At 52.6% G+C, this 13,726-nt stretch overlaps 1 protein-coding gene across 2 annotated transcripts in view; it reads left to right on the top strand.

Moving 5' to 3' along the window:
* The window catches only part of IFT140 (intraflagellar transport 140), a 105,985-nt gene that overhangs the window by 40,678 nt on the left and 51,581 nt on the right, over positions 1 to 13,726 (top strand). The window contains exons 15-20 of one of the 2 annotated variants that reach the window (XM_064362292.1): positions 449 to 566; positions 3,119 to 3,249; positions 5,323 to 5,488; positions 7,935 to 8,066; positions 10,419 to 10,454; positions 12,209 to 12,408. In XM_064362292.1, the coding sequence (XP_064218362.1) occupies positions 449 to 566; positions 3,119 to 3,249; positions 5,323 to 5,488; positions 7,935 to 8,066; positions 10,419 to 10,454; positions 12,209 to 12,408 (783 nt within the window). The remainder of the gene's footprint in view (positions 1 to 448; positions 567 to 3,118; positions 3,250 to 5,322; positions 5,489 to 7,934; positions 8,067 to 10,418; positions 10,455 to 12,208; positions 12,409 to 13,726) is intronic. The other variant, XM_064362293.1, reaches the window with a different exon arrangement.

The raw sequence follows: 13,726 nt of genomic DNA, 5'->3' as shown, positions 1-13,726 counted from the left end.
ATTCATATTTGTGCATAAGAATACCCAAAGTGGGAGTTTGAGACCAGCTTGGTCAACGTGGTGAAACCTCATCTCTACTAAAAATACAGACATTAACTGGGTGTGGTGGCAGGCACCTGTAGTCCCAGCTACTTGGGAGGCTGAGGCAAGAGAATCACTTGAACCCAGGAGGTAGAGGTTGCAGTGAGCCAGCATCGCACCACTGCACTCCAGCCTGGGCGACAGAGCCAGACTCCATCTCAAAAAAAAAAAAAAAAGAATACCCGAGGTGGGGGAACTCACCTTATGTTCTGCATTTGGCCCACCTCATGGTGCACATGTGCCACCAAGGGTAAGAAGCAGCTGAGGAGCCACGCAGCACTCAGCTGGTGAACAGGGGTTTTAGGGTAGGCAGAGAATCGGGAACTGGGCCTCTGATGGACACTGAGGTTCTTCTTCCTTCCCGCAGGGAGGCGAAAGCACACTGCAGCTGCAGGAGCCTGGCAGAGCTGGTCCCCGGGGCGGGGGGCATCACTTCTCTGCGGTGCAGCAGCAGCGGGAGCACCATCAGCATCCTCCCCAGCAAGGTGAGGCTGCCCCTTGTCCAGTGGTCCACTCCGCCATCCTCCCAGGCCAGGCCTTTTGCCTCCTCATGCCTCTCTCCTCCTGCAAGGGTCTTCCTGTCCCGTGCTCTGGTCCGCCCCACCCTCCTGCACCTCCTCTCCCGGGTCTCTCCCTCCCTCCTTTCCAGGGACCTCCCCGGTGTGGTCCTCGCCCAGGCTGTGCTCCTCCCCCACCTGCAAGGTTCTGTCTCCTGCCTTTCTCCAAGTCTTCTTTCATCGAACAGTCATTTTCTCGTCAGAGAGCTGCTTGCTTCCTTTTCAGTGCCTGCCTTCCTCATCCCACTCAGTTCTCTTGGGCATAAAGGAGAGCCCTCAGCCATCCTGCTCAGAGAAGCAGGGTGATGTGGGTGTGCAGGGGACTGGCAGGGCAGGGCATGGCAGCACTGTTTGGAGCCAGTTGGTTCCTTCCCTTCTGCCAGTGCCGGTTCCCCTGTTGATTTGCTCGTTCACACAACTGACTGGTCTCCTGCCGTGGGCCAGGTCCTTTGCTAGGCACTGTGGGCACAGAGGTGCTCGGGTGAGCACACAGACCCTGCCCGCCACCTGTGGATGAGCAGGCAGCAGTGAGGGCTCCCAGAGCCACTGGAGCTGGGAAGGAGGCGAATGTGCGGAGAGTGTGGAGCTGTGCAGTGTTGCGCGGGGAGAGCTCAGGCCGGGCCTGCTGAGGAGGTGATGGCCCAGCCAAAGTTGAGGCAAGAGTGAGCGGGCAAGGACTGGTGGGGACAGCAGAGGGCAGAGGACTGTGTTGGCAGAGCCTGTTCTCATCCAGGGTCTACACTCATGGTGAAGGGCAGGGCCGAGGCTGATGCAGGTGGGAGCCGACTTTGACCTTGGGGCAGAGGGATGAGGATAACATCAATATCATCTTTCTAGAGGGTTGTTTCTAGAAGATGGGTCAAGGGGGCGGTGGGTGCAGATGCCTACTTGGTCTCCGTGGCAGCCACTAGAGGGCTCGGGTAGCCTCAGTGGGGCTTCTCGGTGGACTGACTGAGGGCAGGACAGGGCTGCAGATGGCGTTTCTAACCCTTGCAGCGAGGTGGGAAAGGAAATCTTGTGAGGAGACGTTTGCTGTGAAGGTGAATGAGCGGAGGGGCAGATGCCTGGGAGGCAGCCAGTGGGCAGGGCTGCAGGCAGAGCTCAAGGGACGGGCATGAGGATGTCCCCAAGGAGGAAAAGCGGCCAGTGGGGCCCTGAGAACCCAGATGGGTCCTGGGAAGCCAGGTGAGCAGGTGACACAGGGAGAAGGAGGCAGCCAGGAGCACGGCTCCCCTCACCCCTGCAGCAGCCCAGTGGCACCAGGGGGCCTCACCAAGCCCAGGGACCAAGGAGCAAATGCAGCTGGGGCACAGGGCAGAGATCGCACATTCCAGAAAAGGTCAACATGTGTTCTGAGGGGTTAACACTGACAGGAAGACCCGAAAGAGAGGGAAAGCACAAGGCCCGGGGACGCTGAAGGGGAGAGCATGAGGCTGGGAGGAGGCAGGGGCTGGAGCAAGGGGCCCACTCAACCATGGCAAAAGGACACAGTGGAAAAGTTTAGCTGTAATAAAGGAGTATCTGCTGGGCAAGATTATCCTACACCAGTAATCCCAGCTACTAGGGAGGCCAAAGCAGGAGGATCACTTGAGCCCAGGAGTTCAAGACCACCCTGGGCAACATAGCGAGACCTCATCTCTACTAAAAAAATTTTTAAATTAGCTGGGCATGGTGACACGTGTCTGTAGTCCCACCTACTTGGGAGGCTGAGGTGAGAGGATCTCTTGAGCCCAGGAAGTCAAGGCTGCAGTGAGCCATGATCTCACCACTGCACTCCAGCCTGGGTGACAGAGTGAGACCCTGTCTCAAAAAAAGAAGGAAATTCATTTTTACTCACCTATGTGAAAATCAGTTTATCAGAATCCAGATTCCTTCTGGTTCCCTTGGTTAAGCTACTTCAGGTTACTATTGAGAGCAGCTGGACACAATATTTTCAGTTCTCTGAAAGTATAAAATCATGATTCAAAACCTGTTTCAGTGGGACAAAAGGAAGTCAATGTTCAAATCGTGAATGCTGGGCTGGGCACAGCGGCTCATGCCTGTGATCCTTTGGGAGGCCGAGGTGGGCAGATTGCGTGAGTGCAGAAGTTGAAGACCAGCCTGGACAACATGGTAAAACCTTGTCTCTACCAAAAAATAAATTAAAAAATTAGTGGAGCATGATGGCATGTGCCTGTAATCCCTGCTACTCAGGAGACTGAGGTGGGAGGATCACCTGAGCCCAGGAGGCGGAGGCTACAGTGAGCCTAGATCTACCACTCCATCCTGAGCAACAGAGCAAGACCCTGGCTCAAAAAACACCAAAACCAACAAATTGTGAATGCTGAAAGTGTGCTAGTTCTTGGAAGCCGAGCGGCCTAGAGACTTAGGGACACCGGGTGTGTTTCTCTAGATGTGAGCTACGTCAGCCACCTAGCACAGCTCACAAACCTGCTGGTCCAGGCAGATGCCATGAGCTTTCTGGTTTTCTCTTCTCCTAGGCCGACAACAGCCCCAATTCCACAATCTGCTTCTACGATGTTGAAATGGACACAGTGACCATCTACGACTTCAAGACTGGACAAATTGATCACAGAGAGACGCCGTCCTATAATGAGCAAGAGACTAATAAGTAAGATTGTGGTTCAGGAGGATTTTGTTGGAAAACAATGCTGAAAATGATTTTCAGTTACTTTTCAGCTTCTTGCCAGGTTGTTGCTAAGTTACGTGCCAGACTTCAAAAGGCCCCAGCAGGCCGCAGTAGGAAAAATAAAGAGGAAAACAGAAGCTCACTCAGGCAGTGGGGAGATGTGACTCCATAGTCTCTGTCCTCCAGGTGGAAGGTCCTGCAGTTACCTGAGTGGAAACTTGAGCTTCTAGAAAGATTCTAGCCGGGAATCTATGGAAGTGACCCATGAGCCACAGCTGGGAGAGGAATGCAGTGGACTCACACCTGTCAGCGTCTCAGGTGGTAGGGAGGGCATTCGTCTCTTTAGAGAATGTATTTCTAGGTAGAATAATTGTCTGTCTCCACCGTATCTGTAGTTCCTTCTGTGAGTGAGTGCACATTTGTAGAACTTTGAGTGCTGATGATATTCCACTCACAGTTCGTGCTGGATTCTGCACAAAGTGAACATGCAGGGGCCATGGAGCTGAGCCCGCCCAGTGGTCGCGGCGGGGCAGCAACTGATGCCCCACATGGTCGTGTCCGTAGCGCAGTCCAGCAGGGTGGGAAAGTGGGACGGGCGCCTTGGGTCTGCACCACGCTCACAGAGGAGCAGAGGATTTACAAGGCCGGGCTTGGTGCTGGTTTTTTCTATTTTTTTTTCCTGCTCCACTACTTGAGCACCATCAGGCCCCTCCTTCCAGACACACCCCTTCTGTCCAGCCCCACTGAATTCTCCCTGCCTTTCTCCCACACACCTTCCTCCTCAGATCCTATTCTGGAACCTTCTTTCACCTGGTGGTCTCACCTCATCCTTCTACCAGTGACTCCCTGTGGAACTCACCATCTTCACTGCTCACTGAATGCAGGCCCCATTCTCCCGCCTCAGTCAGTGACACGTGACTCCACCAAGTGCCAGCTCTCACCCCTGCTGCCACTGTTCTTGGCCGCTCAGGTTTAAACCTTAGAACAAACCTTTCCTCTAATCCCCACTGCCCGTAACCCAGGTCCACAGCTTGTCTCGTGTTGAAATGTCTTTTCATTCATGCTATTCCTTCTCAACTCTGTGACTGCCATTCATGGCTTCCCCCGGGAGCCATGGGAGCCTCTGAGTTTCTTTTCACATTTGAATCTCACCCCGTCCCTTCTGTCTGTTCTCCTCCGAGCCAGGCCCATCTCGCCTCACGGGAACCAGCTTGTGTCCCCGACTTCTGTGGGCCTCAGAACCACCCTGTCTGGAGCACGGCACTCGCCCCTCTGCCCTGCTTTCTGCTCTGTGCTGGCACCGCATGTAGCTGTGGGGGCACCTCCAGTGTTGAGTGTGGCAGCTTCCTGGGGGATCTTCATGTTCTGCAGCACCGGGTCCTGTCCTTCTGTGCAGCTGCCACGGGTCGTGCTGCCCGGCAGGGTCCCACTCTGCAGCCTGGGTTCATGACATGCTGAGGGCGATGGATGAGGCTCACAGGCCTTCTCACCTCGGGCACCTGCTCTCTCTTGAGACCTTGAGTGTTCCCTGCCAGCACGTCATTGGGTCTACCCACAGCATTTTGTTGAGTTCTGGGCCCATCAAACATGGAACTCTAGAGATGGGAGGTACCTGGGTATAAGGGGCAGCACTGCACAGGGACCCATGGGGGATGAGGACCCCCCACATGACCATGGAGCCAAAGTCTTGACCCCCCCCAGCAGGGGGTGCTGTCCCACCTTGAGTTTGGCCTGCTGGTCCTGGAGAAAAGGAAGAGTCCCTTTTGCTTTGGGGATTCTTCTGGGCTCTCATAAGGCCTCCAGAGTCAAAGCATCATATTTCTGTGGTCCTTTCAAACCAGGCTTTGCTTGGACACTTAGCCCAGTTGTTAAAATCTGAGAGCATATTTCAGCAGAGCTCATGGCCATGAGGCCCCCGAGGTTCTCCCCGAGCTGAGCGCATGGACCCCGCAGCCTGGGACAGTACCTGGAGGTCTTGGGAATGTGTGTGGGAGGGAGGCTGGTAGCAGGAGTACCCTCCTTGGGGGTTGAGACAGGTCTTCCCTTGTCTTTTAGGAGCTACCTTTTTGCGGATGAGGGGCTGAAAAATTATGTCCCTGTGAACCACTTCTGGGACCAGAACGAACCCCGGCTGTTCGTCTGCGAAGCTGTGCAGGAGGTGCTGGGCTCCCAGCCACAGTCTGCCGACCGGCAGCCCCACAACGGGAATGCCAGCCCCACGGTACGCTCTGCCTGTCATGTTTGTGTTCAGACACACTCAGTGTCCGTGTGCCAGACTTCACATCTCCATAGGCCGGGCACAGTGACTCACGCCTGTGATCCCAGTGCTGCGAGAGGCCAAAGCGGGAGGGATTGCTTGAGCCCAGGGGTTCCAGACCAGCCTGGGCAACATGTTGAGACCTGCATCTCTAAAAATAAAAGAAGAAGAATTAATAGAAACAGTCTTCCTAGCGTGGGGTCTGGGAAGGGGGTCCTGAAAATTCATTCACATGAAGTAGAGCATCTGCCTCACGGCTCCCGCTGATGGTAGCGCCGCTGTAAGCTCATCACCATCTCTGCGGATTTACCAATACTAGGCCTGTCTTGAGCTGTGCAGAAAAGCCAGGGTGTGTGGTGTATCCTCTTTGAGGTTATGCCCGGGGCCAGCTCCACACTTACTGTCTGGTCTGACCTGGATGTCATTTGTTTTGGTTCTCTTGTTATCTCAGCTGCTACATGTGATTCTCTCTCTAGGACAGAAGTCTTTTGTTTGTTTTGTTTTGTTTTTTAAGACGGAGTCATTTGTTTTGTCTTTTGAGACAGAGTCTTGCCCTGTCACCCAGGCTGGAGTACAGTGGCACAATGTTGGCTCACTGCAACCTCCGCCTCCCAGGTTCAAGGGATTCTCCTGCCTCTGCCTCCTGAGTAGCTGAGATTACAGGCACCTGCCACAACACCTAGCTAATTTTTGTATTTTTAGTAGAGATGGGGTTTCTCCACGTTTGTCAGGCTGGTCCCAAACTCCTGATCTCAGGCCATCTGCCCGCCTCAGCCTCCCAAAGTGCTGGGATGCAGGCGTGAGCCACCACATCCGGCCACAGGACAGAAGTCTTTACTGAAACAGTGACTATGAATTAACCCCTTAGTGTCACCACATCCTGTGGTTGACCCTGAGGGCTGCTGTACTTAATTCCACACCAAGGCAGATAGGCCTCTGCCCCCTGCCCTCACCAGCAGGCTCCCCAGCCTCCAGAGGGCTCCTTCCCCAATGCTGGCAAGCTCTTAGGGCCCTGGCACTGGACCCTGGACCCCTCCCTCCCCCACCACCAACAGGGGCTGGGCCTCTCTGACACTTTCCAAGCCTTGTGTCCCTTGGGATATCAGACATTTCCTGGGACGCTCAGTGATCTGTTTTGCCTCTAACCTGCTTATTCACCGAGGAATTTATGTGTAGCCTCCCCAGTAATTCAGCTACGAGCAGGCAGCCCTAAATTTCTGGACTTGTCTGAAGTCTTCCTTGTGCCAGAGAAATTTCTTTTACTAAGACAGTAAGAGTTGTCTGCAGTCAGTGTTGATACCCTGAGTTCAGAAGCAAATCCACCCTTGGTTCTGAGACGCTGAGTAGGAGGATATGTCCAGGTAGCATCTCTACCACCACAGTGGGGAGAGGAAGACATGGCCAGAGGCATCACTTCAAGATAGAGGCTGTGGGGATGACCCCGGCAGCCAGGAGAACAGGCAGGCTCATACCCAGGGAAGATGAAGGCGTGGCAGGGCGGTCTTGGCAGTTTGATCACAGGGCTCTTTTTGTCTGTTGTGTGGTGTTGCAGCCTTGTCTGAATTCACACCAGGTAGCAAGGACGGGCTTTTTACCTTCCTTTCGCCTCTTACGGTTTCCCGTAGAACACAGCTGCAGGTGCGAGCACACGGCCTGGTGTTACTTGTTTTGCTCCTGTGTGAAGGACCCGTGGAGCACGTGGTTTCCATATTGCATGTTCCCTGTTTCTTGAAAGCAGGGTCACTCTTTGTTGGTGGTGCCACTGTTGATTTTTTTTTTTTTTTGAGATGAAGTCTCGCTGTTGTTGCCCAGGCTGGAATGCAGTGGCGCAGTCTCAGCTCACTGCAACCTCCGCCTCCCAGGTTCAAGCGATTCTCCTGCCTCAGCCTCCCAAGTAGCTGGGATGACAGGCGCAGGCCACCACGCCCAGCGAATCTTTGTATTTTTAGTAGAGATGGGGTTTCCCCACGTTGGCCAAACTGGTCTCAAACTCCTGACCTCATGATCTGCCCGCCTTAGCCTCCTAACGTGCTGGGATTACAGGCGTGAGTCATCGCTCCCAGCCTGCCACTGTTGATTTTTAAATCAGAGTGGAGAAGCTGAATGGGGAGAACTTTGAAACCATGAAAGCTCTTTTGAGTTCCAGTCACCAATTCAGGGTGGGAATGATGAGACTTTGCTGCAAGAAAATCAGTCACTCGGGAAGGTCCAGTGGTCACAAACTGGACGAGGCGCCTCCTTCCAGGAGACATGGCTGATTTTCCAAAGTGGAACAGATAAAAGGTAGTATCATCAAAGCAGAGCACCGAGCTCCACCATGACGCAGTATATCCATGTGGCAGAATGCACTTGGACCCCAGATATTTATATAAGCCTAAAAAACAGAACAGTATTGTTCTTTCTCTCCCAGGCAGATGTTTTGATTCTGTCCTTCTTCATTTCTGAAGAGCACGGCTTCCTGCTTCATGAGAGCTTCCCCCGGCCTTCTGCCTACCATAGTCTTCTGGGGATGGAAGTGCCCTATTACTACTTCACGAGAAAGGTATGAAACCATGAAATCTGCGCAGGTATTTCTGATCTCTCCCCTTGCTTGGCTGGGCTCTTCCAAGCGTCCCAGGAGCTGAAACATGAGTTAGCCCTCGAGGCTCTTCAGGGCTTCCTTCTCAGTAGCCAGGGTCAGCCATCTGGTCTAACTTTCACCCGAAATTCCAGCAAGCACTGCAGTCTGTCTGGGGAATACCGGAAGTGATTTTGCTCTGAGGATAGAGAGAAGTCACTCTGATGAGTGGTGTCGCCAGGTGAAGGAGTTCTCTGTCAGGACACAGGACTCTGCACCCTTCCCCTTGGCTTTTCCCCGAATGCTCAACACCTTTTAGCTTTTCTGTCTTTCTAAAATTCTAGCTGCTTTCTTAAAATCACTCATTTTTGTATTCACTGTAGGGAACTTAGGAACTACCAAGAATGAAATAAAGACCCAAACAGTACAAATCTCCATAATCCCAGCCCGGAGGCAGTCACTGTGGGCAGCCTGGGGGCTCCTTTCAGTGGGCTTCTGGACATCTGTTTGTGAGTGTGACTCATATGCATGGACTTATTTTTAAATTATTGAGAGAATGGGATCATGATCAGTACACACACCCTAGCGGTTTATTTTGAACAAGTTATTTACTTCTCTGCGACCGACTTAGTCTCCATATCTCCAAGGTCCCTTTTGGACCTGAAACAAAGTCGTTCTCTGCTTCCGAAAGGGCGTGCTGATCAAAGGATCTGTGGCTTCTCTGCAGAACAGCAGCCCATATGTGCCCCACGAGCATTCTGAGACCCGGCGGAGTGCCTGGTTCTGAGTGAGTTGCTCCCCTCGCTTAACCCACCTCTTGTTCTCAGCCTCTGGGAGCACCCTGAGTCACACTGGGGCTTGTTCAGAGAGGAGCCCGGTTGACCTAAGGCTCAGACTCGTCCCAGCTGGTGCCAGCCAGTGTGAGCCCCACAGGGGTTCCGCAGACAGGAGGCTGAGAGCCACCAGCTTCCACCTTTCAGGAACTAGGATGCCACCAGCTGCTGCTGCTTTTATTTCCATGAAACATGGAAGCGTCTCTCCTATTAGATACACACCTTCAGCAAACACGTGCAGAGCCTTCCCTGCCACTTCCTGTTCACTGTCACGTCAGAGGGAGGACTAAACCATGTAGACTCTGACCTGGATTGCTTTTGGATTTTCACATATGGTTGCTTATCAACCTTAAGAATGAACTCTGGGCCGGGCGCGGTGTCTCACACCTATGATCCCAGCACTTTGGGAGGCCGTGTCCGGCGGATCACCTGAGGTCGGGAATTCGAGACCAGCCTGACCAACAGAGAGAAACCTCATTCTACTGAAAATACAAAATTAGCTGGGTGTGGTGGCACATGCCTGTAATCCCAGCTACTCAGGAGGCTGAGGCAGGAGAATCGCTTGAACCCAGTAGGTGGAGGTTTCAGTGAGTCAAGATCACACCATTGCACTCCAGCCTGGGCAACAAGAGCCAAACTCCATCTCAAAAAAAAAAAAAGAATGAACTCTGTACTACTCTAAATTTCTTCAATAAGCATGTGTTACTTTTATAACCCAAGGTGGGTCAAGACAGCATTTAAACTGGGACAGAGCGGGCATAGGCCCCAGAGGGACATTCAAGAAAAGAAAGGACAGGCAGCCCTTCATGGCTATGGAAGCTAACCTGGGACCTGACTGTGCCAGCCGCTGCCACGGTGGACAGCAGGCACACCAGGTCCAATGCAGACCCCTGCGCTGGCATTCACCTTCCTAGGATCTGGCATAAAGGACACAGTGGGGCGGGGGCACTGCCTAACTTGCGACAGTGACATGACCAGGTGTTTGCTGGCCTCTGGTCCTCGGGCTCTGCTGGAGCCTTGTGTGCAGTGATTGATTAACAGCATTCACACAAGCGCAAACCTGCATGCGGCTGGCGGTCGTGTTCCTGGTCACCACACAGAGCCAGGCTGCACAGCCAGCAGAGGCCAGCGTGGTGCTGGTGTATGCATCACGCTGTTCCCTGCAGTGGAGGCAGTCTAGCTTCATGAAGAATGGGAACACATCATGTGATTCGCCAAATAGAGGGGTCCCTGCTCTGTCAATGCGCATTTCCTTAATTCCCATATTTTAGTAGACGAGTGTCACCAGACTGGTGTTTCTCTGAATTTCATGCTGCTTTACATTTCTTATATGCTCTGATTTCTCTTTGATTTCAGAACTCAGAACGTTAACAACGTTTACATTATTTCTGTTGAGTTCTTTCCCATAATTTTGCACGGTGGCGTTTGTGTCTTGCACGCAGTCACGCGTCTGTTCTTCTCTTTCTCGTTTCTCACCTTCCCGCATGCGTTCCACTCCTCATAGTTGTTGTTCCAGAGAGCAGGCGTGTATGACGCAGTTGTAAGTACAGACGCCCAGGTCATGTGTCGTTTCCTTCACCGTGTCGTTTTCCTGAGATCTTTTCCTTCCCTTATTTTCAGTACGATTGTCTGCGCTTCAGTCCTTTCGGCTTAGCTTGTGTGTTCACTTGACTGAGGTCTATTGGAAGCTTCAGACGCTCAGCATCAGCTCTCTATCTGAGCAGGACGCCCCTCACCTAGCAAAGCTCACCAGGAGCCCGCCAGCTGTGGTCATAGCCGGGATGTGTGACACAGCAGCTCTTTCCTCTGCTGTGTGGGACACAGGAAGTACTTAGTTTACCTACATTTGCGATAGAGGGAGCTTTCATAACTCAGCCTTTCAAGTCTAGTGAGGAGTGGCCATGACGTCTTTTGTCTGTAAACACTGCCCTTATTCAGATTTTCTCCCTGTGTTCAAATGGCTCTGCCTAGTTTCTCCAAGGTTTCAGGGTAGATCTGAGTCCAGCAGCTCTTAGGACCCTGCCCCTACACCGTGTGACCAGTCAGCTGTGATGTGGGATAGACAGCCCCTGCCTCACAGGGCTATGAGCAGGACATGGTGAATGCTGAGAATTCCCATTTACATGGAGAACTGGACTCCCATTCATCCATGCCAAGCTGACATTGTTATCAGAGGTCAGGCCGCTTCCTTGCAGTTAAACCATAGCAGGCAGGAATTCCCTGTTTTTGTGTGTGTGTTTTCTGACAATTCCCACTCAGTGCAGAAGTAGTCCAAACTCTGCAGCGCTCAGCACCCTGCTGGTGGGCCCTGTTATGTCCATCCTGAGGCCCTCCAGTGCTACTCTGCGGTGCCTCGGGGCCTTTGCTTACGCTCTGCAATGTGCCAGGAAGGGCCTCCCCATCACAACTGGGGCTGACAAATCCCCCAGTTTTCTTTGAGACCAAGGCCAAGTGCTGTCTTGCCCATAAGGCCTACTCACTGGGGCCACAGGTCAGCTTCTGTGGGAGCAGTGAGCTGACGGGAACGGAGCTGGGGTGGCTGGAGTCACCCTTCAGGAAGTCACAGAATGGCAGCAGTTTACAGGACCAGGGAAGCCTGACCCTATAGGGCTGCGTCATGATCCCTTTCACACAGGGAGTGCGTGTGCTGTCGGATAAATGGGACCTGCAGAGAGAAAGACCCAGCTGAGAGCAGGGCTAGAGCCCAGAGAGTGTGGAGAGCCGCTCCCCACTAGAGGAAGGGACCCAGGATGAAAGAGGATGCAAGTAGTGGGAGGGGCCTGTGGAGGGGCAGCGATCCCTCCGGGAGCTCCGATTTCCAGGAACTGGGGAGAAGATGATGCTCAGGCGAGGTTGTGGCCTGGCACGCCATAGCAGTGTGCTCCCATGCTGGGCCTGCAGCTGCACCCCTCCCTGTTTCATGTGGGGCTGCCCTGTCCAGGCTGAGAAACACCCACAGAGGGCACACAACCAGTCCAGGTTCTTGTTTTGGAAAATTCTACCTGAAATCATGCCACTGTTACTGTATTTTTAGAGAGCTTAAAAAACAAATCCATGCACAGACAGCCTTTGCTTACCCATTATCTGAAACCAGAGCCAAAAGCTGTGACCATTTCCAGTGACCCTAAAGGTTTTCAGTGCATCTGGCAGGGACTTGGCCTGTTGCTAAATATCTGTGTCTGTCTGCGGAGGGATTTCCCCCCTATAATGGAGATAAATCTAGAGGAAGAGACCTGGGTGAGGGCTTCAGCTCTACGTATGAATTAACGAACACATGGGTCCTTTGTCATTTAGCCTGAAGAAGTGGACATAGAAGACAAGGTGGAGTCTGGGTACCACCACATTCCTCAGATGGTCGCCAGGAGACCCCTGCGAGACTTTGTGGGGCTGGAGGACTGCGACAAGGCCACATTGGACGCCATGCTCCACTTCAGCTTCTTCGTCACCATCGGAGACATGGACGAAGCCTTCAAATCCATCAAACTCATCAGAAGGTGAGGACGCCGCCCGCTGGCATGTCGGGAAATGGTGCGCGCTCACAGGCTCTTTCCTTTCTCTGTGTCTTCCTTCTTGGTCTGCTTGTTGAAATAGTTAACTCCTTGTGACTGTATCATGGTGTATTTCATGGTCTTCCCGGTCAGTGAAATGCTGCCAAGCTTTGTGGGTGCCAGGACCTGCCTGGTGCATGGTGCCACGTGGGAAGCTCTCGGCCTTGGTGGTGCTGGGCGCCTCTCAGGCTGTTTAGTTATTGTGATTAATTTCAAAGTGTTCTGTATGCATCCTCATGGAAAGTTCCGCCGTTGCTAAACATCCATAATACCTATCCCTCTGGGAGTAATTGCTCCTAAACAGAAGAAGTTTGAACAAGTAAACACTAAAAACAGCAAGGTGAAAACACAATTAAAATTGTTCTAAAAGAGGTTGTCAGTCAAGGGCTGTCTACAAGCACCTTCTTCTCCATTCCTGAGAGAATCTAGAGATTCTTCATAAGAGCATTTTATGGATTTTAATTTCCAAAGGGTCAAAAACTTGCTGAAGAATGAAACTAAAGAGGGAAAAGGAAGGTGTGGCCTTAGGTGGCCTGGAGCAAGCCCTCCCTCTTCATGCAGTGATGACGCCTGTCATAGAGGTGTCCGAGAGGGTGCAGGACCCCGGCACACTGTCCTTCTAAAGCGGCATGGCCAATTCTTCATTCCCTGGGCCGGGCCTTCCACACTAGCTGTGCAGGTGAGCTCTTACCTGTTTGCACGTACACCAGAGAGGCTAAGCGGCACTGCCCCATTCTCCTTGATTGCTTTGACTTAATAGGTAGTCATAAACCATGATTGACCCTATGGCCAGTTTAAACCTTCAGTGTGGGTGGGGGCGGGGGCTCACGCCTGCAATCCCAGCACTTTGAGAGGCTGAGGTGGACAGATCTGAGGTCAGGAGTTCAAGACCAGCCTGACCAACATGGAGAAACCCTGTCTCTACTGAAAATACAGAAAATTAGCCGGGCTTGGTAGCACACGCCTGTAATCCCAGCTGCTTGGGAGGCTGAGGCCGGAGAATCGCTTAAGCCCGGGAGGCGGAGGTTGCAGAGAGCCAAGATTGCGCCACCATACTCCAGCCTGGGCGACAGAGCGAGACTCCGTTTAAAACAAAAACAAAAACAATTATTTTCAGCATTTGATTAGAAATAAAAATTCCTTGTCAGAAAAAAGTCAAGCGGGGGAAGGTAAAAGCCAACTGTCTGTGCCAGTGTGTACTGTGGATATGAATCTGCTGTTTCTATGCTGTGTGCTGAGTGTATCATAGACCGTCAGTTCATAA

The sequence above is a fragment of the Aotus nancymaae genome, unplaced genomic scaffold, assembly GCF_030222135.1.
Source record: "Aotus nancymaae isolate 86718 unplaced genomic scaffold, 86718_ANA_hifiasm-v0.15.2.pri h1tg000049l, whole genome shotgun sequence".
NCBI classification, from domain to species: domain Eukaryota; kingdom Metazoa; phylum Chordata; class Mammalia; order Primates; family Aotidae; genus Aotus; species Aotus nancymaae.
This window is presented reverse-complemented; position numbering and strand designations above follow the sequence as displayed.